This window comes from Solenopsis invicta, chromosome 2, assembly GCF_016802725.1.
Source record: "Solenopsis invicta isolate M01_SB chromosome 2, UNIL_Sinv_3.0, whole genome shotgun sequence".
Taxonomy (NCBI): Eukaryota; Metazoa; Arthropoda; class Insecta; order Hymenoptera; family Formicidae; genus Solenopsis; species Solenopsis invicta.
In genome coordinates, this window is record NC_052665.1 from 16,154,991 (window position 1) to 16,180,889 (window position 25,899).

At 31.3% G+C, this 25,899-nt stretch overlaps 1 protein-coding gene across 4 annotated transcripts; it reads left to right on the forward strand.

Annotated features, from left to right (window-relative positions):
* The first annotated feature begins 184 nt into the window (after positions 1-184).
* Positions 185-11,800, forward strand: LOC105194258 (phospholipase B1, membrane-associated). Of its 4 annotated transcripts, none has more exons than XM_039445970.1 (10): positions 187-622; positions 1,976-2,131; positions 2,211-2,485; positions 4,773-4,882; positions 5,981-6,185; positions 6,397-6,573; positions 6,668-6,827; positions 7,485-7,644; positions 7,831-7,982; positions 9,420-11,798. In XM_039445970.1, the coding sequence occupies exons 3-10, from the start codon at positions 2,381-2,383 to the stop codon at positions 9,623-9,625; spliced, it is 1,275 nt and encodes a 424-aa protein (XP_039301904.1). In that variant the 5' UTR covers positions 187-622; positions 1,976-2,131; positions 2,211-2,380; the 3' UTR covers positions 9,626-11,798. The 4 variants fall into 4 exon arrangements, with proteins under 4 accessions (XP_039301906.1, XP_039301904.1, XP_039301905.1 ...); XM_039445971.1 differs by having other exon boundaries at positions 1,976-2,121; XM_026131175.2 differs by having other exon boundaries at positions 1,976-2,485.
* The last annotated feature ends 14,099 nt before the right edge of the window (positions 11,801-25,899 follow it).

Sequence of the window (25,899 nt, forward strand, 5' to 3'; positions counted from 1 at the left end):
TAAATAAGTTTCTTTAACTTTTTCTACATATGCAACACAAAATTGTAAACGGGTTTGACAAGAAAAGTTTTATTGTAACATCGGCTGTAGTCTCTTACTCACTATTACTCACGTACATACCTAGTCTACCACATAGGAATACGAAAGAATGCAGGGGAACCGTAAATATGTTCATCGCAAAGTGGGGATTTCATCGATGGGCACAGAAGCGAGTCTTTCTTCGGCACGCTTCATTCATGTTTAGTAGTGTCATCCGGTAATACCGGTCGAAGAGAATTAGCTTTTTTCCCGCGATTTATATGCGTAAACCTTGGAATTTTTCCATTTCGAAAACAGTATAATTTATTAACAATAATTCAACGCGTTTAGTGTTCAGATAATACCTAATCTGTTTGCAATTTTCTGTGTAAAAAACGACATGGACAGTTCCTATGTAAAAGGAGGGAAATGTCAGTTATTGAACTGAAAGCCTCATGCTTTGAAAGTGTCAATTTTACACACCAGAGAATTACATTTAGTGAAGAAAAGTACAATTAAGATGGAAGATAACGAGAGTTATATAGCGTTTTATTGATCTTTTGACTGTGTAACGATGCGGAACAAGAAACCATCGGAAAGCAAGGTATTACATTTATGTGCGAATAAATACTGAGAAAAAAATTTTTTTTTTAAACTAAAATATTGAGTCCAATACGATCAACTAAACATTGAATTAATTCAGTAATTATTTAGTTGTACAAAAGAATACAGTTTATTTATGTTAACCATTTAAAATTTTTTAATCAATTTATTTTTTAATTGCACGTATCAGACTAAATATTATACTTTTTCAACAAATTTTTTTTTTTAGTGTATATTTATATGTATGTATGTATGTATGTATGTATGTATGTACATAATGCATCATGTAAATTACAATAATATTCGTATACACAATAATATTCGTAAATTGAATTTATAAATATATTTGTTGAAAAACTATTAGTAAATTTAAATTTTTATTTATATTTCATCAGCGAAAAAAGATTTTTTAAATATGTGTGCGTGTTGTTTACTGACAGTGTAAAAAATTTCCCGGGCATTCACATATGAATATATAATTCGATATTCTTGGGACGTTGTCTCTACTCTTTTTCGTACAAATGACAAATTACATTTTCTAAAGGTGTGAAGAATGATTTATGAAAATGTGCCCAGGGGGGCTAAGACGCGAACTTAGACACCAGCGAAAGTATGCCTTATGTTTTTTTTTAAAGGTGATTCTGTAAAGCAATACTTTCAAAGTCTTTGTTGACTCTTTCGGGTTTTATACCTTTGTAAAATTCCACGTAAACATTGTTGTTTATTCCTATGTAATCCCGAATGGGTTTCTTGGTTTTTGTTCGAGAGAAGTCATTACATATTACTATTGTATAAACTTAATAATGTGAGCTAGAACATGATATAACTTAAAAAGAAATTAATACGTTTTTTTACTCGAACGACTTACACTGGGCCAAACTAAATTTAACCAAGGCACCGGAAGGCATTCACTTTCTCCGAATCATAGATAACGAAGTTAACGAGGCTGAGAACTAAAAATCACGATTGATGAAATTACGCTTTTATTTCTTACAGTTTTAAGACTACTTACAGATTTAAAATTACTCTGATACTAAATTTGCATTTAAATATTTACGAAACTCATATAAATTTAAATATTATGCCATAATTTTCACTCTAATCCAATTATATTATCAATATAAATAACATATACAAAAGAAGTGAAAATAAAAAATTTACAAAATTTAAAAGTTAACGAAAAAAAATTTCTTTTAATTTGAATATTTTATTAGCATTTTTCACATTTTAAAAATATAATTAGAAACATTAAACACATTTTTGCTTGGAAAAAGTTTAAAACAAGACCTGTACTCTACCTTAAATAAAAAAAAAATCTGTAGAATGTATAAATTTTTTGCTTTTATACCTACAGTGAAGACTGGTCAGGAAACTATCCCCACTTGAAGAATTATGCGAGATTATATCTAAACAACTCTCTATGTCGCGATGGGCGATCGCCGTTAAATAAACGAGAATCTGGCCGTGGCTTTATCGATATGATTCCCGCTGTATGCATGCGTAAGTAACGGTCAGTATGTGTACGTCAAAGTTTGCAGTTCTCTTCAGTCGAAGACGCGGAAGATCTATTAGAGACGCTCGCGTTGTAGAATTAGAGGAGGAAACGCGCCGATGGCGAGCGGACATCTCGTTCGACCAAGTCAAAGGCTGAACAAAATCTTACAACATGGAATGATTATCATATGAAATACAGGAGAGTCTGAAGAAAATTTAAAGGAGACTTTCTTTAGTAGACGAGACAATTTTTGAAACAAAAATTATGAAAGTCGAAATAATTTGCTTGCTTCTGGTCATCGCCGACATCCGTCCGGGCAAATGCGATGTCTTTACGGATTTTTTGCGCAGCCTATTGCAAGAGGGAAGGGTAAGTTGTATTAAAATCGCAAAATTAGAATTTCGTATTGATCATTAACACTTTTCTTATAAAGTCATTCTTCGTATTGTCTCGTATAATATCGTACTTTTGTATTAATATATAATTTTATATATAATAACATTTTTCACGTATCAATAAAAAAACATCGAAGTCATACGTATGGAAATATATAGAAGTATGTGGATATAAATTCAATTTATTGCCCGTAGTTACATAAGGAAGAAGCTTTCGATAATGTTAATTTCCCGCTTAAACGGAAGTAAGAGTTATCAATCCGGCAATTGCTCACAGATTTGGCAGTCTGGACGAAGGAAGAATATTGCAAAAAGATTACTAAGAATGTTGTTAGCATGCAGCAGACCACCATACGATCGTACTACTCGAGAAATCGCACGTGATTTGCGAGTTAAAGTCGGACCTTGTTTTACGCTTTTTAATTTCACGCCAAATTCGTTGATATACTCGCAGATACGAGTACAATATAAGTACAATATTACTCCGTTAGAACGCGCCAATTTTTTCACACGCCAATTTCGTGTGAACTCGTGTTCGCAAAAGTAATACGAAATATGCTATATTTTCCATAGCACATTTCAGCTCGATTACCAGGACAATAAACTTTTAACCTAATTATTAATATATCGCTCATTGGAATAAATTACAACGTTCAATGTTACGTGAAACTCGAAGGTGCGGACGCAAATTGTAAAGAAAAAAATGCTTTGCATTCCGAGCAATCGGAGAAAGGCCGGAACGTTTCTTTCCGTTGGCCTTGTGACCCGTGGAAAGACCTCCTATCGTTATAGGAGATCTTTCCATGTTGCGAGACGTTTTTTAACACATTTGAGCACCCATAGACCTCACGTTGCACTCTCTTTACTACTTTCCAAACTTCCAATCGTTATTTCGAAATATCGAAATGTGGATCGAAAGTAAATGCCGCTTTTTCCTTCATAAAAATTTAACACGAAACGGGCTTTAGGAATTTATAAACCAAAGTGAAGCTAAATACTTAATTTTTAATGCTAAAAATACTTTTAATTAATAAATTATTCTTGAAAAAAAGAGACAAAAAATTGATTACTATGATATCGTAACAAAATATCTAGCAAACTGGTATAGACTAGTGTTGTAAAAGTTTGACAAACAAGCCATATTCGGCTGCATAATTAAAAGAACTCTAAATGTGTCGTGCCTTTTTCAGTTGGTAGAATGACCGCAAAAATTTATATATATATATATGTGTGTGTGTGTGTGTGTGTGTGTGTGTGTGTGTGTGTGTGTGTGTGTGTGTGTGTGTGTGTGTGTGTGTGTGTGTGTGTGTGTGTGTGTGTGTGTGTACGTACACCAGTGTTTTAGACGCGACGCGACGCGGTGGAATGCAAATCGAAGAAAGCAAGAGTGTAAACGCGTGTCGAATGCTAAATGCGCTAATCGACACCGGTTTAAATGTCCTGACAGAAAAAAATCGCAGGTGAAAAGACTTGTGCTGCCTCAAAGCAATTCTTGCGACTGAAATAATGTATTACATGTTATATTTGCACAAAGTATTTGTAGAATCAGACTTGTTTAATTTGCTCGTGTCAATCGTACTTTATAATTCTGTAACAATTTTAATTCCACGATAATTTAACACAATTTTAAATTATCACTTGCTGTTATTGATTATAAAAAAAAATGAAGTTCATCAAGAGTTTTTACTGCCTATATATCTATTCGAATTACGCCCTCATTAATTTTTACTTTGTTATATCTTCTTCGAGATAGCGTTCAATGAGATTAATGTTATCTTAATAATTAGTTAATTAATGAAAAAGTGTTTCAGTATCCAAAAAAATATATTGTTATCAAGAATTAAAGTTATCGTGACAGTTACGATAATCAAACTGCAAATCGTTCTTCCAAGTTGTGCAAATACAGGTTACAGAAGCGAGTATCTGATGATGAGTATCACTTTAATGAAGATACGAATCTTGTGTAATTAGATATTGTGGTTGGAGTGGCATTAAAGCGCATTGTGCCCCCATAAAAAGAGAAACTACAATTTATGAGCTATGATCGCTCGGTCGCACAAATTTTATAAGAATGCACGAATATAAAATCATACATCTCTCAATTTTTATATTCTGTCCCGAAACAATTTCACATCCTACAGTTATTATATCCACGTGCAAATATTAGCTACATCTGAATACGATAAAGTTTATACGGACACTTGCATGTGCGTAAAACATAAACTCGGATATGTGAATCATTCAAATCGCATAATTTTTAGGACAAGATTGACCAAATGGGAATTTCATATCCCGCACGGTACGGCGGCGTGAGAAAACAACCGATAATTCCCGACAACGTCTCGTTTCCTTGCGACGTGCATTTTGGCAGGTAAAATTCTGCGTAATAAAAATTAATAACTTTTTAAAGCGCAATGCTTAAAAATTAAACGATGAGTCGTTATGTTGGACTGACGAAATTAAAACACAAAACTAGAAGGTCTGTGTCAGCCATAGCGGTTCTTGGTGTCAAATAATGATTTTTAAGTTTTACAAATTTTTAACTCAAACTGCGCGCTGCCTATTCGGACTTAAAACACAGTTATCAAGCTGGAATATTAATACTATAAGAAGCATAATATCCCCCCCTTTCCGAGGAGGTTAAAAATTAAAAATTATTATTTGGCACTAAAAATCGCCATGATTGATACAAGCCTTCTACTTTCGTGACTTAAAAATTAATTAAAATTTTATGTTCATTTCTCTTTCTCTGTTTACGCGTATCTATATTTTCAGCGCTAAAAAATATTGTAATTTAAATTTTATTTAATGTTGATAATAAATGTGATTTAACAAATTGTCGCATTTAATGATAAATATGCGAATCAAATGTTGTTACAAATAAATTACAAATAAATTTGGGTAACTTCGTCAAGAGAAATTAATTTCTATGGACAAAACTTATCTAAGGCTTCATTAGTCGTCATTAGCCCGAATGGAGATTCATAAGTAAATACAGTCTCAATTAAAATAACTTTTCGACATCTAAAATAATTATTTGACAATTATATAGTAAAGTGTCATTTCTTGCGACACGGCCACGAGAAAATATAGTCTCTAGTAAAATAATTTTTCGACATCCGAAATAATTATACGATACAGTTATATAGCGAAGTGTCATCTCTTGCGACACTATCACGGTTAAAGATGTCACTACGGATTTATCAAACCGTTGGCAACTTGAATGCTTCCCGTTTTCGATGACTGATGACGGCTTCTATTTTTATTACTTTTACTATTTTTTGTTACGCTGAAGATGACTTCAAAACGAGTCAAAACGTTCGTTTTGTAATTTTGAATTGAATAAATAATTTAATATCGATACATGTGATTGCGCACTTTTACCCGCCGCTGACTCTCATTATCCTATTTTCCAATCATTAATTGTATTTAAATTTAGGTAACTCAAGCTTTGTTTCGCGAGTTACAGATCTTCATCGATACCAAATAATGTCCATCGATTGAGACCGGGTGACATCGATGTGATCGGTGGTCTCGGCGATTCCTTAGTCGCCGGAAGTGGCGCGATGGAGGAATTCGCAGTAGGGACCTTCATCGAGGCGCGCGGAGTCAGTTGGTGCGCCGGAGGACAAGGGGATTGGAGGCAATTCTTCACGCTTCCCAACATTTTAAAGGTACACCGTATAATGTAAAAAAAATATCTCAAGGTTGTATGTGTGTTTTATTCACGTTGCATCGATCTTTCATCGCGTATCACATGTATATGCAGTGCGAGCGAAAACATTCTGCAAGAATTAACGGTCATTTTTTTATTTTAATACAACGTTCTAAGTTTTGCGCGTAACAAAAAGTTCTATCCTTCGTTATCGCAATGTATTATTGCAGGTATTTAATCCGAAATTGACTGGTTATTCTACCGGAACGGGGGAATTCATTTCAACGGCGGCGAGACTGAACGTCGCCTTTCCGGTCGCTGCTACGGAGGATGCGTTGCAGCAAGCGAGGATCTTGGTGCAGAGAATTAAAAGTGACCCGAAGATAAATGTGAAGAAACATTGGAAGGTAATAATCTCCGATAATTCTCTTTACCACGTACGCCTGTCCAAGGAGAAAAAAATTCTCTCTTGATTTTAATTAATTGTATTTCTTTTGTCAGCTCATTACGATCCTATTTGGAGCTAACGACATATGTTCGGCGCAATGTTACGATCCACAATTTTTCTCGCCGTCGCGTTACATCCTGCATTTACAAAGGACGCTCGATTTCTTAAGGATCGCACTACCTCGCACGCTAGTCAATCTGGTTCCGGCCATAGGTGACAAATTGATATTTTATTAGAAATTTTATACAGGCGTAATCAAAGAAAAACGTATATTATCATTACAATATTGCCAGGTTTTTAAATAGAAAGATTAATGTCCTGTCTAAATTATAAATCTTGAAATTTTATGATATACTACAACAGGGTTTCCTAAATACGATCCATTTTTTAAGGGGTAAACATCCGAAATTCATCTAGCTTTAAGGGATGAAAAAGCAAGGAGATAGAGATTATACTTATATTATTTTACTATTTTAGCTAATCTACTTTAAAATTTTTTATTGAATATAATTTTAGAAATCTATCTCTCAAATACATATAAGGTATAAAGATATGAAGAATGTACTGTTTCCTATTTCTGTTGATGACAACGTTTGATGTCGACGTTAATGCGAATCATTTTATGTACAAGAAGTTTGATAATTGTAGTCTATTCCAAAAAATTTAATTTCGATTCCTATCATTGCTCACGCCTCACGAAATTTGGTTTGCTGCTTATTAGTAGATCGTGATCATTACTTTGGGAATCCCTGCACTATACAGTATATGTATATATTAATCAATAATATATATGTATACTGTATATATACAAACATTTATAATCTACATGAATTTTTCATGTACTTGTATTTTTTTTTTTTTTTTTGAAAGATGTCACAGTCTCGGTTAGAGTAACGCGAAGTACTATGTGCAATATATTGCATCCCCTTTATTGCTCCTGTATGCACAAGGGTAGTCAACCGGATATCGCAGCGTCGAAAATGTCCCAACTCTATCAGCAGGCCGCGGAAACTTTAGTGTACTCAGGAAGGTACAGTCGATGTTCAACACATGCTTTATTTAATCGAAAAGATTAATTTTTAATTTTTAATTCGTCAGAGTCTATTGTATTGAAAGACGTTTCTCGTTAGTTTTCAAATGATATGTTATATTTATATCTATTCGTGTTGCTAGAATATATATACAAGCTTAATAAAGTTATCATTTTACATTATAGATACGATAACTCCGCGGACTTCACCGTGGTGCTGCAGCCATTTATTAAATTATTTAATGCACCCAATGCAGATCCTAATCGTGCTCCACCGATCGACTCCAATCTGGTCACGTATGACTGTTTCCATTTCAGTCAGAAAGGACACGCACTCGGTAGGCATTAACTTTTATACGTTATATATTTAAAAGCAAATTGATCAAAATAATAACTAAAAACTAGATGACATTGCGAAGAATGTATATTAATTGTAAAACATTAACTGCTATTATGGTATTTATCGACTGAATGGCGCCTGTTGATGTCGGAAAAAAATGTCGTAATGTTAAAATGGTTGCATTTTGCTAGGCGAGAGAATTTTTCTGTATGCGTAAATCCATAGCGCATGCGCGCGCAAAGACAGAGACGGAGAGAGAAAGAGAGCAACATTTGCATAAATAAAATTGATAATTAAAGTTGGTAAAAAATTCTTCTTTTTGCTAAAACTAATTTATTCAAGATGTATTATTATTTTAATAAACTGTAACTTGTGTGATTTATTATTACGCAATTTACGTAATTTTTTATTGAAATTCTATTAATAATAAAATTTTAATAATGTATAATATAATATAAATTACAATTAAAAAATAATAATTATTAATAGACAATTAAAATATCTTATTATTAAAATTAATAGTATACATTAAAAAAAATTTCTAATTTTATATATTACTTTGAATTTTTTTTTATTTAAATATAAATTTAAAAAAGATATCAAAGTTGATAACTACACATACAACGCATCATATTTAATTATTATTTCTTTATATTATTCATTAAGGTTCTAAAAGGATGTACAGATTATAATTACAGTAAAAAAATGCTTTAATTCCGAAGTAATTATCTATATCATTTACGTTTTCGAAGAATAAATACGAGATAATTTAAATAAATGCAACATATAAAGAGTGCAATTTTTTGTAACTTGAGAGAATTAAATATGTAATATATTTCAAAGAGTAAATACTAGATTATATATATATATATATATATATATATATATATATATATTTGATCTCATATTAATTCTTCGAAATATATTAAATATTTAATTCTAGTTACATTGTATATAAAGTATGAATATAATATACACAGTTAGCTACGTCAAAAACACATTAAATATTCGTATATCAATATTCATATTCATGCATCACAATAATAAAGATTATACTTTAGAATTTATTGCCATTGCGTATAAAAATTCTGTATTATACATATTCAAACAAGGGTTAATTCGTTAGTCGTCAATTTAGATAATTAAAAATAAATGAATTATCTGACTAACGTCGCAAGCAATAAAATAATCATTAATTCCTTGCAGCTGGCTTGTTGTAAACGCGTGCGCGAATTTATTAACGGACGTGGATGGTTAAGAGATATCATTAAATGCCTCTTAGACGGTGTCAACAAGAGTCATGGTGAAAGAGAACATGCCAGTCACCGCTGGCTGATATTGTCGTTTTATAATAAAATGACAGAATAAATAACGAGCAAAGTTTTCTCGTTTCCGTCATATGCATAGGAAAATTAACTTCAATTTTATTTTTCAGGCGCTAATCTTTTGTGGAACAATATGCTGGAACCGGTCGGAAATAAGACAGAAAAGGGATTGCCCAAAATATTGGAGAAGGTACTCTGCCCCACGGAGAACGCGCCCTACATTTTCACGAACGTTAACTCGAAATTTTTCCGGATGACCGGCAGGCAAGATGGAATTGTGCCTAGACAGCATAATAGCATACTCAGTAGTGATTGATCCTATCTTACGAGAGAAGTGATTAGAAGAAACTCATTAAATGACAAACGTGAAACGTCGATTATTTGAAAGATTATTTTATAATCCGTGATCGATTATAAAATAATTATTCATGTGAAACTTTCAGGTGAAAAATAAAATATTTTAAAAAATAATATAGATAATATAACGATAATAATAATATAGTTTTACTATAAATTAATATCTTCTATTTGTGTATCTTTGCATAATATTGGTATTCGAATAATTGATGTTCTGTTATATTGGGCCTGTGCAAAAGTCTTAACTCTTTTAAGCATTGCTCAATGTATCAACACTAGCAGATATTAGGGAAAATTATATTATACATTAAAAAGGTGTTGCCAAAAGTTGTCTATAACAAAAGTTGGTTCCATTTACAGTTATTTATAGTGCTATGCTTGTATCAATAAAAATCAAATTAAAAGAAAAAGAATATTTATGTGTGATTACAATGCACGAATTTCGAAAAAAAGAAAAATGGTAGCTGCTATAAAAACATTTGTGATGAATTTGGAAAATATTATTTACTACTTTTGTGTGTGTCCCTTTCAATACACGTGTCCCTTTCAAATCACATATAAATTTTGGTGTGTTTTGAGACTCATCTTTGCTTAATAAAGTAGCACTTAAATAGTATCAATCTTTTTTTATAGACAACTCTTAAAATTATCCATTTAGCAATATATGATTTGCCATATTATCTAACAATGTTGATACATCGCAACGAGACAAATATCTTTTCAAAAAGGATCGAGACTTCTACACTCATTTAATACTATAATATTCTATTGTATATTCTACTGTTATAGATAATGATTAACGGAATATATATACGTTATTTTTTTTGCTCGTTATTTTTCAGAAAGAACTTGCATAGGATTTGATGAAATTAGTCTTAAAAAATATTTATAAGCAAATGAAAGTTGATGCGCGAAAGTTATTAGCTAATCTAAAATAAGAAGTAAATCTGAGAAAAATTTTAATAAACTAATATAGTCTAGATAAATTTGTAAATCATTATATAATACATTTATTAATGCAATTCATGCTTTTATTATTAGTGTTTTTTGTATACCGGCGTCGCGGCGTTTTAAACAAAATCTTTAAAAAGGAAAAGATCTTTATAGAAAAATATATATTAAGCAAGAATGATAAGAAATTTATTTTCGACGTTGTCCAAAGAATCACATTCTTGATCGCTCAGGTAATCTGCATTTTTTTTAATACGTTTTTTGGATAGAATTCTTAGGGCATGGACGAAGTCCACGTGATAGACATTGAACAGGACGCCTATTACAGTAGAGTTCAAAGTCCAACATATATCTCGTGAAATATCCGGTTAATATTATTGTAAATTGCTAGTGGAATTTCGAGCTATATGTAGATATGCGTCACATCAGGAAGTGCATGATTTGCATACACACCTATAGGATTTTCCCGTAACTATCTGAAATCCGAACGTTCCTCTGACTGTGACAAATCTATCACTAAAAACTAGACAAACAATAAATTTAGAATTTTCGTCAACGTAATTTGCTGTTAGCACACACGAGTCTATTTTATTATATTGATTAGAATTTTTGGTGTTCAACTATTTTAACTATTTTCGCCATTTCAAAGATTATCCAGTAAACGAAAATGAATTCAAATAAATTGAAAATTGTAATTTATTTCAATTTATCCGACTTCGCATTTTAGAATAGAGATATAAATAAGTTAAAGTAAATTGATGATATGTCTGAGTATATGAATCTATTTCTGTTCATAAATATGAATAAGATATTGTATACTTATAATAAATTAAAAAGAATTCAAATGTAAATTTTCTTAATTAACTGCGTGCGTCGATATGGATTAATATAATATTCAACAATGAATATTATAATTTAAACTGGGATATTTAGCAATTTCCTATGTTATTCATAACAAAAATTTATAAGACAATGACTTGAAATAAAAATTTCTGTAAATATTCTTTTTATTTTACAATAACATTTATGATTATTTTTTTATAAATAGAATATAAATTTTCTTCATTCATTTTAAAATAGAAATATTCACTACTGTGTGCATTTAGAGCTAATATATTTCTATGATAACTTTTTATTTCTATGATAACTTTTTTATTTACAAAAAAGTGCACATTTTTAATTCTTAATTTAAATGCATTCATGGCATATTTACATTTTTTTTAATTTATTTGAATGTAAGTAGAATTGAAGTAAGTAGAAATTTGTCTATTTATAATTTAAAATTGTTATTGAATATTTATAACTTACAAATTTAAAACAAGATTATCTTTAATTTAAATAAATTGAAACAAAATTATTCTTATGCATAATTTTGGACTTGGATGTATTCATGTCCACATTATATTATGTTTGGATTCAAATAGATTCGAAAATTTGAAGCGTCAATTTTAAAATATCAGAATAAATTCATTTTTAATCATTTCAAATCATTTTTCCAGCAAACGCAAATGAATAGAAATTGATTCATATATTGTCAAATCTAAATTCTTTATTCTTTTAATCCATTTCAATACAATTAAAGTTTAAGAATTTTTTTATTTCTACTATAATACATGAAACAGGAAATTAAAACAACGAAAATCATATTCTTTCCAAAAAAAGTTCAAAAGCTTTAAATTCATTTCTATTCATAATACGGGATTGAAAGAAAGTAAGTCTGATTCTTTTCAATCGAAAAAAATTTCATAGATTATAAATTTATTTTTTTATTCGTAACTCAAGATTGAAACAAAGTTATTCTTATTTCAAAGCAGATTTTCTTGTAAATTATAAAATAGTAAATATAAAATGATGGTTTTTTAAAACAATATTTTCAATCATGAATTAATTTACATACATTTATTTCTTTAAGAATAATTTATACGGCAGTATTCATCCAATGACATAAGTAATTTTATATTTTGTAAATAAAAGCATTTTGTTTCAAATTCTTTCACAAAAGTGATGCTTAAAGATGCTTCTTAACATAAAAATTATTCAATTACTCGTCAATTTAATTTATGTAGTTGTGTATTATGTATTTCGACTTCATACAACGGCTGTGTTTCAAGTTTGACAAATGTGACACGCAGTTCGCATAACTGGAAATTAAAAAGTTATTATTCGGCACTAAGATCCACTGCAAATCGACATAGACTATTTCATTTTTACGTTTAAAAATAATTATGTTAAGTGTAACAATTTAATAATAATAAAATTTAATTATATAATAAGTTAATACTTCGTATCAATTTTAATTCTAATAAAAAATTATGTATGCTTCTTATAGCATTAACATTACTATTCCGGCTTTACTACTATTCCGACTGTGTTTCAAGTCCGACGAATATGTGGCGCACAGTTTGAGTTAAAAATAGTAAAAATTAAAAATAAAAAAAATGAAAAAAAAATTATTATTTGACACCAAGAACCATTACGACTGACACAGGCCTTCTAGTCTCGTATTTTTAATTTCGTCAGTCGGATATAATAAATTATTGTCTAAAAAAAATTATTTAACTTTTATTTAGAGCGCACTTTTGTCTTGTGAATGATGTACCACGTCAAGATCCGACGAATTCTCGATTTCTTACAGAACGATCAATCTTTTTAAAAGATTGATGAAGACTTTCAATTGCGTAAAAGTTTTATGGTTATGGCCGTTACTGGCATTTTACGGAAGTTGTCGTTCTTCACTTCCTCACGACTATTCGATCCTTCAAGCCAAGGATCTAAAGTTGGCGGATTACTCAATCTCTGTCGCGTGGAAATTTTTCAAGTACCATCGAGAATTCATTAAACTTTCGGCGCCACTTTATTTACGTTGCCTTATCCCGCGTCAAGAGTGTCGACTTTGCTGATATAGACATGATAAAGTTTACGCCGCCAGCCAATCAACACGTCCTCCAGTTTGTTTGACTTGACCCTAATCGGCTTGGAGCATTCATATGACCGAAAGTCATTTATAAATTGCGCGTATATTTTGACGCACGCCATAATCGAACTGAGAAATTTCTCACGCACAACTTTGCGTACGTGTGCAAAAGAAATAAAATTCCATATAATAGAAATTAAATTTCAGAAATAGAATTCCATGAAATAGAATATTAGATTCCAGAAATAGAATTTCATAAAATTTTGTTTAAGAAAAAGTTTCTTAAAAATGCGAGTTATCGAAGGTTTACGAGTAATTTTGCCTATATGCATAATGCAACGTACCGCTCGAGTAAGGAAAACCAGATACATCAAGGCTTTAGCTGTTGCATGGTGCTCGAAGAACTTGACCTTCGCTGCGAGATACTGCCGATAATTAAGCGAATTTAATCGTCTGGTGCGCGGTTTTGTTGCGAAATCATCGGCCATTCACCTGCCCGTTTGAGTCAGGTGTTGAGTCGCGTTACTGTTCCCTTTCTCGATTCGATTAATTTATTATTACCGCCTGAATCATCAAGGAAACGTGTTTCCCCGCGCGCATTTTTTCCGTTGCGCAATTTGTTGTTTTAATTTTGTTACACGAATGGTATCGATAGTACATTATCTTATAGACTAAATACTCGATCGCGTGAGAACGTGATTATCTTTCTTACGAAGTGGTAGCGAAGATAACGATAAACCGTAAACAAGAGCATGTAGAGCGATAGCGCGTAGAAAAAGCAGGACCTGTCATATTTTATGTTATATAAGCACTTGCGAGTTCTGAAAGAGTTCACAGAATTATCGTCACCGCGCATAAAAAGAAATATGGAATAATAATAATTATTTTTATTCCGTAATAAGAGTCGACAGCTTTCAATTCGTTATCTAATTTCTTTGCATATGATGCAATTTCAAGATCAGCAAATATGGATCGTAAAAGATTTTAAAACGTACTAGACCTTGCATATCTTTTGAGCAATATAAAATTTATAAAATTATTCTTTTCTCACAAATCGTTGAGATGTTTCAAAGTTTTTTTAGTCACTGCCAGTTCGAAAGTAAAAGGCTTCTCGCAGTAGTTTCTTTCACACACTGAATGAAATCAGTTGCAATTAGGTCAAGCAATAAAATTTACGTCCTATTTCAGAATTTTCTCGTAGCGTAGTGTCACATAAAAGAAATGTATGAAACAGTATGTAAATCTCGGGAGCCGTGCTCTTCACACCATTGCGCGCGGGAATTGTTACACTGGCGAAAAACTATATATACCGGGAATACGTTTGTGCTAGATTACACCATAAATCGCGTGCATTGCGGCAAGGCGTTAATATAAGCGGATGTAATTTCGGTCGCATCTTCGTAATCGTCCGGAAGAATTGCGGTGATCAGTGGGAGAAATCTCTTTGCGCCCGCAAGAGGAAACAAGAGAAACCGATTAACGCGACGATCGAGAGAAGAAAGCGTCGTCGAGTCCTTTCTCCATAATCTTCGTTTGCATTTGTAAAAGTTATCGATCCTATCTCACTTTATAAGTACATGAGAAAAATCTGGTTATTCTCCCCGCAATAGATGCTTCTTCGTTAAAACGATCAATAACTGATTTTAAGCGGATTTACTAAGCCAATTATCTGAACTGCCTAAAGCTTTCATCTCAGATGCTACAACGTTCGTCTTTATCGCGCGTGATATAATTTTGAGAACACTTACATGTGTCGTTAACTTTCGATACTGCGGTATTAAAATATTGATTGCAGAACAAAGTGGCATAATTTGCATTGTTTGCTCTTTAATATGTGTTAAATAAAGTGAAAATTAAATAGAAATCACCGTTATACTCACAGATACGCTCATCTGATCCTTTGGGAACGACCAAAAACAAAAACTAATAAATAAATTTAAAGATTTTGCAGAATATTTATGAATAAGTGCGCGGATGTTCAGAAAAATATCATTAAATGTTTAATTGTAACATGTGACATTAAGAAAAAACAAATTACAATCTGATTTTTTTACATTCTGAAAGTGCATTTATATACAATGTTAAATATTAAAGTGTCAAAAAACTATGTTTTTTAAGTTAAATAATATTTTGTTATTTTTAACTTCTTTGTGCATCAAAATTTATTATTTTAATACGCAACATGTACCAAAAAGAACAACCTTATTTAATCAATTCATTTCCGTAGCTGAATTATTTAGTTTTAAAATAAACAGCGTATTAACGTATACATGTACTAAATAATTAATTAAATTTGGGTTAAAGTTAACATGTTTTAAATTCAATTGTTAAATTCTACATTGTTTTAGTTAAATTAATAACGTATTGAGCAGGAGCATTGGTAATTTACTGAAATAATTAAAAGTAATCAAAATTGAAAATAATTCGATACTACAAATTTAACAAAATATAGGAATTGTTTTGGAGTATCTTTCACAGACACCGTGTGAATAGTTTTCAAAAACAGAGACGTTTTTTATGAATGAAAGAACCTTCAGAAAAAACGTCGTCATGTTACAACGTTACAAGATTTGCGTAGATTTATGTAGATTATGGTTGTGTAATGCGTACTTTTAGTAGTAAAAACAATGAGTCTCACATATCGGAAATATACTACTATTCAAAATTATGTTTCATTACATACAAACTCATCCACGTCACATCGTTATAGGAATTTTTACAATTAGGATTTCAAGACCAGAATTATCGAGATTTCTTGATAATATTCTTCGGAAAATTTCCAAAACAATCAATCATTTTTTAATGATAACGTAATTGATAGTTCCAACTGCTTCTTACCTTGTAATTTATAAATTACAATTAACAAAATTACTTTAAAATACGTAATATTTAATATTCCATATGTTATTTTTTAATTTAATATTCTTGTTATAATTTACATAATTTTTGTTATTCAATCATTATTTTACATTTATTATAAACTAAATCGTAAAATATTTAAATTGGCCTGTGCTGATTACATTGTAATATCTTAATTTCAAATTAGAAATATATAACTTTATATATGTAAAATTAGAGATTTAAAAAATCAGAAGAAAATTCTAGAAGCTGTTGTTAAACATTAATCAATTGTTCTGGAAAAATACAGATTACATAAAAGAAATTTTAATGGCAAGGCTAATGTTACACGTATAAGAACATAATAGCAGCATTAATGATTGCATTGATTGATTACCAATACTTCTCACCCGATGACCATGAAACATAATGGAAAGTTTTAGAAGATTATTTACAGATAATCGATTGCCACAAGTTATATAATTAATTGATTTAGATTGGTTTCTATTGTTATTTTTTGTTAAGCGGAATCCAAATCAAATGATCGAGCGTGAACAAGTACGAATAAACAGCTTATTTCAATGTGTGCGAAATACGGTATCCACGAAAGGTTATTTGCTTAAATCTATTCATTTACTTGGTTTGGATCTGATTTTAAAAATATTGTATACGACACTACTCGTATACTATTTTACTGCGATAAGAAATTTCATAGATTCGCGTGCGTCATATAAAATATTATTGCAGACGCCACATGGCTTTTAATTGCCTGATTAGTGGTGTACAATCAAATATATAATCTCGTTGGACCGGTTTCATTAATTCCGATTAACTTAAAAAAACATCCAATTAATTTTATATGATTTGCCAACTCCAAACTTTAAAACTGATTATTCTTTATATACTCTCTATATACTAATTTTTTAATTTTTTTAATTAAAAAATTTACATAAATTATAATTTGCAAAAAATAGATAAGGAAAACAAAATAATACGGTATCAGGTTTAAGTTTTGCAATTAATCATTCATAAATTTAATCGACCAACCTTTTAAGTTAATTAGACATTGATGGGAACGTAAATCATATTTGCTGGTATAAAAAAATTGTGAAATTTCGACAAGATAAAATAAACAGGATTATTAAATCCATTAAAGTAGAACGCATTTATTGAAAGATAATAATTAATGCGCTTGTCGACTTTTTCTATCAAATGTTTTTAAAACGTGTAATGCTATAGCTGATTATAATATTTCTTCTGTTTCTATCAATATAGTGTTTTATCGATAAAGAGAAAATTCAGCGAAAGCTTTCGAATTCCACAATAGATCTCGATTTCAATAAATCGTGGGTTGTGGAATCGTGGGTTGTGGAACGAGAAACGCCGGCAAAATTTGATTAGCATTTGTAGCCTTTAAGGAGCAAATGCGGAAGTAAGGGCACTATGAGGTGAATATTAATTGATTTTTGCTACGCTCATGGCGTGTTCATGGCGTGAAATTATTTACTGCAAAAATTATGCGCCTAAGATCATGAATAATTTATCTCGATATCGTGTCATCTAAAAATATCTACTGGCTGCACGTGCAGCTTAATTTTGATTAACCTCTTCATCGGTGCTACCAGATTAAATTATCTTATTCATGAGAACAGATATCATTGCCAGTATATTATCGTAAACAATGACTCGTGTATTATATTGTATTAAGAATTAAATTTAGTAGAAATTATAAAAATATTTTTAATAATTGTTTCCCTAATATGTATTTTTTGCACTTTTTGTTAATAGTCATATATATATATATATATATGTATATGTATATATATATATATATATATGTATATGTATATATATTTTTTTTTACGAGTATTTGTATTACTTTTAATAAAGAATTTAATAAAGAATACTAACAATTCTTTTATTGCGCAATAAAATATTTATTTCTTCTTATAGTAATTTATTATATATACATACTGAATTTATTATTCAGTCTGTCTTTACCTCGGATATTTCGAAAACAATTCAAAATTATGTAAAACCGCGAAATACGTGTTCAATCACTTTGAAGGACTATTTTACCTTCTGTCACCTTCGAAATGATCAAACATTCATGTACTTCATAGTTTTTCATAACTTGAACCATTTTTTCGAAATATACGGTGGGGACAGACTTTATAAACATTCTGTAGATATTTAATAGTTTTAACAATTGGAGGAAGTAACTGTACTTGACATGTTTAAACATTGGTCGCGTTCGTATTTTGTATGATAATACAATAAAAATATACGTGATTATCCACCGGCTCGAGAATTAAGATATGAACGATAACATGATGAACTTGCATAAATACAATGCACTATATACATAATAACAAAAGCCGAACGTGCCAATCACTACAAAGTATTTTTGAAAAATGTGTTTGCTGAATTTTATATATCTTTGGATACCAAATAAATTATTAACATATAAACGATTAATATTAGAAAACTTTCGATATCAGAGTTACTCAATTTGTATTATTACATATTCTCTTTTCATAAAAGATTTATCTGTATAATGTAAACATAAATATATTTAATATTATCAATTCAGTGAAATTAATCGCTATGTAAATTCTGAGCATAATCTATGCCTAATCTTATATTTAATCACGTGCGAACAGTTCTGTCATGATATTATATTAAGTATACTCGTATATTAAGTATATATTAAATAACGAATAAGCTCATGAAAAATTCATGAATAATTCGTAAGTAATTAATATTTTTGTGATAAAATTAAGGATACATTTATTGTTGCGTAAAATAAATGACTGTTGTGCAAAATTTGTACATCGTAAAAATCTTTAAAAAAAAAAAATATGATTTCAGAAATTATTTTTATCTAGATGTAAAATTAAGTCATTGTTATTTTTAATAAAATGCCTGGAAATACTTTCAATTAAATGTCTACATATATAAAAATACGCAATTCTTAAGATAATTTAAAGGGGAAAAATGCTCAGGTTAACTTGGGTTAGCAAATTATCATATAAGAAATAAATAAGATAAGAAATGAATGCATTTTGACATTTATAACGTTTTCGCTCAAAACTAACAATTCACAACAATGATTAATTTTTCTTCTTCACATAATCTATCTTAAAGTTTAAAAGTATTATATAAATTAAATAAATTAGTTAATTAATTTATTAATAAATTAATTAACCGTTCTCTCTCTCTCTCTGCCTTCCTTTCTCTCCTTCTCCTCCTCCTTATAACAATCGAATATATAAATATACAATAAAAATATTACTATAATTCCCTTCTCGTTAATATATTTCTAATTTTTTTTCTCATTTTAATGACATTGTAAAATATTTTTGACTGTTAAATTATATAAGGAATCAAAGTAGGAATTCTATTTTTATATGCATTACGAGACGGAGTAAACTAATTAAAATAACATTATATAAAAATTAATTTAATAAAGGTTATCGCGACTGACAGACATCGATCATTAACCGTCGAGCTATTGAGTAATCGTCTCGTTCGCATCGTCTTTTATCTGTCTAGAGAAAGATAAGAACTGTATGTGGACATGTTCATTAGCCTGTTAATTGCACCGATGAATTGTATCGCTTTGAATAATAAATTATTGTCACATCGCACCCGGCTTATAATTATATTTACAATCCAGACGCATATGCATGTTGCATCTTTATTTGTATTAACCTTCAAATTACAACGTAATAACCGATAGGTCATACAATGAAGGCAATCGCAACTCTTCCTCCTTTTACCTTATCTGTCCATTGTGTTTTTTTTCGATCGCAAGGCCGATCGAAATGTTTTCACGCAGCATCCGATGAGCCTACGTAACACCTACGATTGTCTGATACGAGACATCAGACTTTGAACTCATGAATTGCGGCGCGATCACTTCCGATCGAGGTGATCAAGCTGTTATATAGGACTAAATATGCACAATGCCTTTATCTCTAGTCATAAATAATCAAGTTGATTGTATACATGAATAAGAATGTAAGAAATAATACGAAGTATCGTAAAAAAATGTTAAAAATGCTATAATAATAAAAAAATATAGTAATACGATTAATTAAAAAATCAAGGTAATCAAACCTTTATAGATGTAGTTTTGTAAATACAAAAATAAAATTCGTTAATTAAATTAGAAAATTGCAATTTTCTTTGAATTAGATGTAGCGAAAAGATATGGTAAAGTGCAATTACGATATAACATTTCATCAAAACGTTTTCCTTTTTAAATCGTGTTTTGGCAAATTAAATCGTCATCATATCGTAGCATGTGACATGTGAAAAATAATGCAACTGATAGCTTTACACATAAATTTTTACGATATAAATTCTTATGCACATTTATGTTCAAAATCATTAAAATAACTCAATAATATTGCACGTCGCGCTGTCACAATGTTTACTTATTTAAAAACTAGAAAAACGGAAAATTCTGATGTACGAAATGAGAAAATTAGAATGGGAAAACCAGTACGAAACATCTATGCAAAAAGTGGAACGGGAAAATTTGTGCGATAGTCGCGCTTGTGTTCGAAATCATTCAAATAATCCAATGATAGAGCACGACGTTTATTTGAACACTGAAATGGAAAATTCTGATGTGTGAAATAGGAAAACTGGAACGAGAAAACCTATACGATATCAGCGAGAGGTTTATCTAAGAATTAGCAGGAAACTTACGTCAATACAACTTAGAACGGAGTTTTATGAAATTTAATTCTTGTATATATTAACTAGAAAAAGCGCTTATATTGCGGTTTATTGGACGCATATACTGTGTTATTAAATATTGTATGCAATAAGCCGACGTACATGTATGCACTAGCATATACGCAAAGAAGCATTACAACGCAAAAAACAAATCTAATTTCAGAATAAAAAATCTAATTATTTCAAATTTTAAACTGATATAATTTAGCACAGCGACAAGCCGAATAAGTTTAATCAATAGCAAAAAGTTGCAGATTCAATGTTTGCTAAATTTATGTAATCTGTATGTCTGTAACAATTGGAACGTTTTAATTTTTTTTACGAGCTTAAATTTTTTAATATTTTTTAAAATATTTATTATGATAAATTAGTAAAGAATATCTCACGCATTTGTATGTTAATAGGTGATTTATATTCATAGAAATCATATGCAAGAATGTCAAATACGAGGATGGTTTTTTAACAAAGACGTTCTTAACATAGAAATGTCTCATATTTCGAAACGGTAATAAACATAAAAGTAAAAATAATAAAATTTGAATAATCAAGATCGGAAACTCCGATTATGGGTTGCTACTGTAAAAAAAAATGAATATTTCAACACCTTTTGATAATTAAGCGTCCTCGATTACAGAATAAGACATCAACTGAACTTCGTGATGACGATAATCACTGATTGCATCTAAGAGTGCTGTAATGCTTTTTTTATATTACATCGAGATATTTACGCGGTGTACACTATAATTAATCGCAATTATTTAATGAAGCAATAAAAACATTAAAAAGTCTGACGTAAAATAAAATGACGACTAAATAGCAAGTTGGAGACGGAAAGGATAAGGATACGTGCGATGGGATCAAATCATTTCCTAACGAAGATATTTTACAAAATATTTGGCGTTTATTAGAGCTATCATATAAAACGATCAAAATAAATTATATGAAAAGGCACATCGACGTGTGATATTGTGTGAACATCAATCCCATGAATCGATTATACAGCTAATACTGGCTTTGACTAGTAGCCTAAAATTAACGATTGTCCGGCGGGGGAAAATCCTGTCGAATCCTTTTCGCTTGTCCTTCAAAACCGTGGACATTCTAACGAATCTTAGGGCTCTAACTAATTATGGCACTGCGGGAAGTTGATGAGTTGTCCGAGTTGAAGTTGATGGCGAATGATAAGACAATCGTTCAGCAGATCCAGTAGACAATAGGAAGAGAAAACCATTCGTTTCATTTAACAGCAAAAAAGAATGTGTCATTTTCAATGATTCACAAAAACATTCCTCTTCGCGGTCAGTCCGTTCGCGGTCAGTCCGACCGCATGACGATTAAACGGCCACCTCCGAATTCCTGTGGTTTTTCCAAAGAATTCCGACCTAATGATCTTCGAGTTTCTCACCGATTCTTCGCAAGCGACGCAACTCTTATGTCGTTTCATACTTAATTAATCTTCCGATTTATTTTTCTCGAATGGCCGTATTGCTGGTGCAAGTCGCAAAGCGAGTTGTCGCCGGAAATTCAGTTTTGTAAGCGAGATCAGACTGTTGCTTCTTCTCTCCCCCGAAAGGACTTCAGTTACCGGTACTTAATCTGCATGGCGGAAAAGTGCAACACGACCGTGGATAAATTAAGTTAAACGTAGTATAACTTGATTATCGATGGCACGGACGATCGTCAGCCGTGCAAAATCAGTTCGAGGATCCTCCTCGCGGCCGTGAAGAGATTATTTCCTGCCCCATGGGAGATTACCTCGATGGCTATGCGTCAATATATAGTATCGTCCGAAAGATCCGTGATTGCCCTTCGAGCTGTCGTTGCTGCTGGAGCTGCAGACACTCTCGGATCTCCGGATGGGCTTCTTCGTAGGGTCCAGCAAGCGATCCAGCATCTGGCGGATCGTGCTGTGTTTGCGGTTGAAGGGATTGGTGTACATGGTCGATCTTCCCTCTCGAGTTCTTCGAATGCGCGGAATCTGGCTTTCCGCGATTTCGCGTTGCTCCTTCTTTTCTCAGAAAGGGCTCGTTCAAACTGCAGCTGGTGAACTCCAGCAAATGTCGTTTATTCGCACTTGGCACAATCTGCACACTTTTCACGTGACGAATCGCGCCGAGATTGTCGCGGGACCAATGGATTAACGATGGTCGCGCCGACTGAAACTTGAATTCAGAGCTGAAACGAATTGACTGTCGTAGGCTCTGCGAGTGAATGCATGAATCGGCCGGTCGGCTTTATATAGTCGTGGTGCGTGCTCGGCGGCCTTCGTACGAGCTCGACTGACCAACGACGTCGATTCTCGAATGCTAGTCGTTTGAATGCGCAGGTATTTGTGCGGGGCTGTCCCGCTGCAGTTGCGTTTCTGTCGCAGCATGCACGCACGGAAAGGACGATTTTGCAAAAGCATCTACAAATTTTACTACAGATCTGAAAATGACTTTATTGGGCTATCAAGATAATTGCGCATATCACTTAAATTGCCTGTTAACAGTGTCAACATTTTCTGCGTTATTGCTCATCACGCTTAATGTCCTAGATAATTAATTATTTTGATGGCCTCAACAAAATTAATTTCAGATATTTATCCACACACACACAACTAAACTTTTCTAATTATTTCAGCAAAACTACTCTTTTCGTACGTGGAAAAAAATGATTTTGTTGAAGTATCTAAACATTTAGCTTGATACAGATCTGAATATAATTTTATTGGTCCATCAAAATAATTATGACGGATGTTCAAGCACGACGAGCAATGCTGCAAAAAAATTTTGACATTCCAGCAATCAATTTGAGAACAGTATTTATTTTGATGACTTAACAAAATTCTTTTAGATTTGCATCCAGATAAATTTGTAGTTATTTCAGCAAAAAAATTATTCTTTCCGTATGAGTGTATTCGGGCAGGGGGATAACTCACGTGCTAATCTGTTTGTGTCCTTGCCGCGTCGTACAGTTAAAAAGTTACGGGACTTTACTACAGAATCGAGAAGAGGCAACGCACTGATGATGTATAAGAAATTACAGTTATTTTCATTAATAATTAATTAAGGATAATTCATCGATCTCACTTGTTAAAGAATGATTACGTAAAAAACTATAATAATAAACTTCTTTAAAATTTATTCGTGCTGATTTCAACCTGATCTTTTTCTCAAAAAATTAGATTAGCTTAGAAAAATTGCCTTAATTATTCACACAAAAAGATAGGTAACCCTGGTCATTCTCATGATTATATTGCGTTGAAGGCAATGCGCCTTCAGCATAGTGCGATCTCGACAAGGAAATTAAATAATTGAATCATAATATGACATAGATATTATAATAAGTCTAATAAATAACAATGCTTTATTCAACAGAATATTTAATAAAAAGGAACGTTGATCTCCTAGACACTTCAATCTGTACTCCGAAGAGTAAAATTTTTTTATTCCCTCACGCGGCAAAAGCAAATGAATAATTAATTAATTAATTGAACAGATACTTGTATTTAAGATTTGCATGAAGACGTAAATGCTTCAGAGTTTGACATCTCATCTTATAAATATCCGGTTACATACCGACAGAAAAAATCGCATTTTTATTAAGCCGAGTCATTTAATTACATTTGCGGCGACTCGACTATTTGCTTTACGTTTTTACGTGCATTTGTAAATGATACATATCAAGGTGCAAAAGACGAAAAAAAGTGTATGGAAGCGAAAACGTGCCTTGAAGACAGTATGGATTTTTATTTTATCACCTATAGTTCTATACGAATACGTTAAAACTAATAATCGATGCAGTTGATTTTAATATTCTGGAGAAATATTAAATAAATATTATATAAATATTTTAGAAATTTGCAATTCAGTTTACACAAATATATTAAAACTGACAATTAATGTAGTTAATTTTAATATTCTGCGGGAATATTAAATAAATATCATGTAAATATTTCAGGAACTTGCAATTAATTAAAAATAAGCTTCTAATTCTGTTCGTTTATCTACTGTTTATATTTATGTGCTTGCATGTTTCAACCGCTCCTTTAATTAAATAATAATGTCAATGTCTTAGTAATTAAGAAGATAGATTAAACTAGGCCGAATTAGACCGAACAAAAACACGCATGTAGCGTTTTAGTTCAGTCTATTCTTATTCTAATTGCACAAACAGAATGTATAGACATATGTAGATTTGCCCTCGGTGTTCTGAATATCTACTATAAAAGAAAACCGATATGAAGTAACTCCATGTCACCTAGCCACCTATTCTTATCGTGTAGTCGATAAACTAAAGAAGAATCGAATAAAAAGACATACATTGCATAAAGAGATATTTCAAAAGTTCGCAGACCTAATCAAATTCCCGATCAAATCTTTAAAAAAAATATATATATATAGTACAAACGCGATACTGCATCTTCGGTGCATCTTACGAAAGTCAATTCGACGGGAAGTACAATACTTATGAATATTGCTAGATAAACCTTAATGAGATATTGCTAAATCTTATTAGCGAAGCCGCATATTAATCTTTAACAATTCGATTTGTATAATACTGATTTAGGAAGGAAAGAGTTCCGAATAACTCCGCAAACTGCGCAAAAAATTTTCGCGGGTTACGTATATTCGAATTTCGATCTTTTTGTGGCGTTATGTTAGTACTCATGTCTCTCACTTATGCCGACAAGCTCGGCCATTTTGAATGTTCACTTAATTGTTGACAGCTGCTTTGCTTGCACGTGTTTTGGATCGTCTTCGATTTTTACCTATTCAAAAAAATGGATCAAAGAACCT

What these genes read in the sequence shown, in the direction of transcription:
- LOC105194258 (XM_026131175.2), top strand. Translation starts at nt 2,381, where the DNA reads ATGAAAGTCGAAATAATTTGCTTGCTTCTGGTCATCGCCGACATCCGT. An exon ending in GCCTATTGCAAGAGGGAAGG is followed by an intron (nt 2,486 to 4,772) that starts GTAAGTTGTATT and finishes CATAATTTTTAG; the next exon opens with GACAAGATTGACCAAATGGG. An exon ending in TCAGAAAGGACACGCACTCG is followed by an intron (nt 7,983 to 9,419) that starts GTAGGCATTAAC and finishes TTTATTTTTCAG; the next exon opens with GCGCTAATCTTTTGTGGAAC.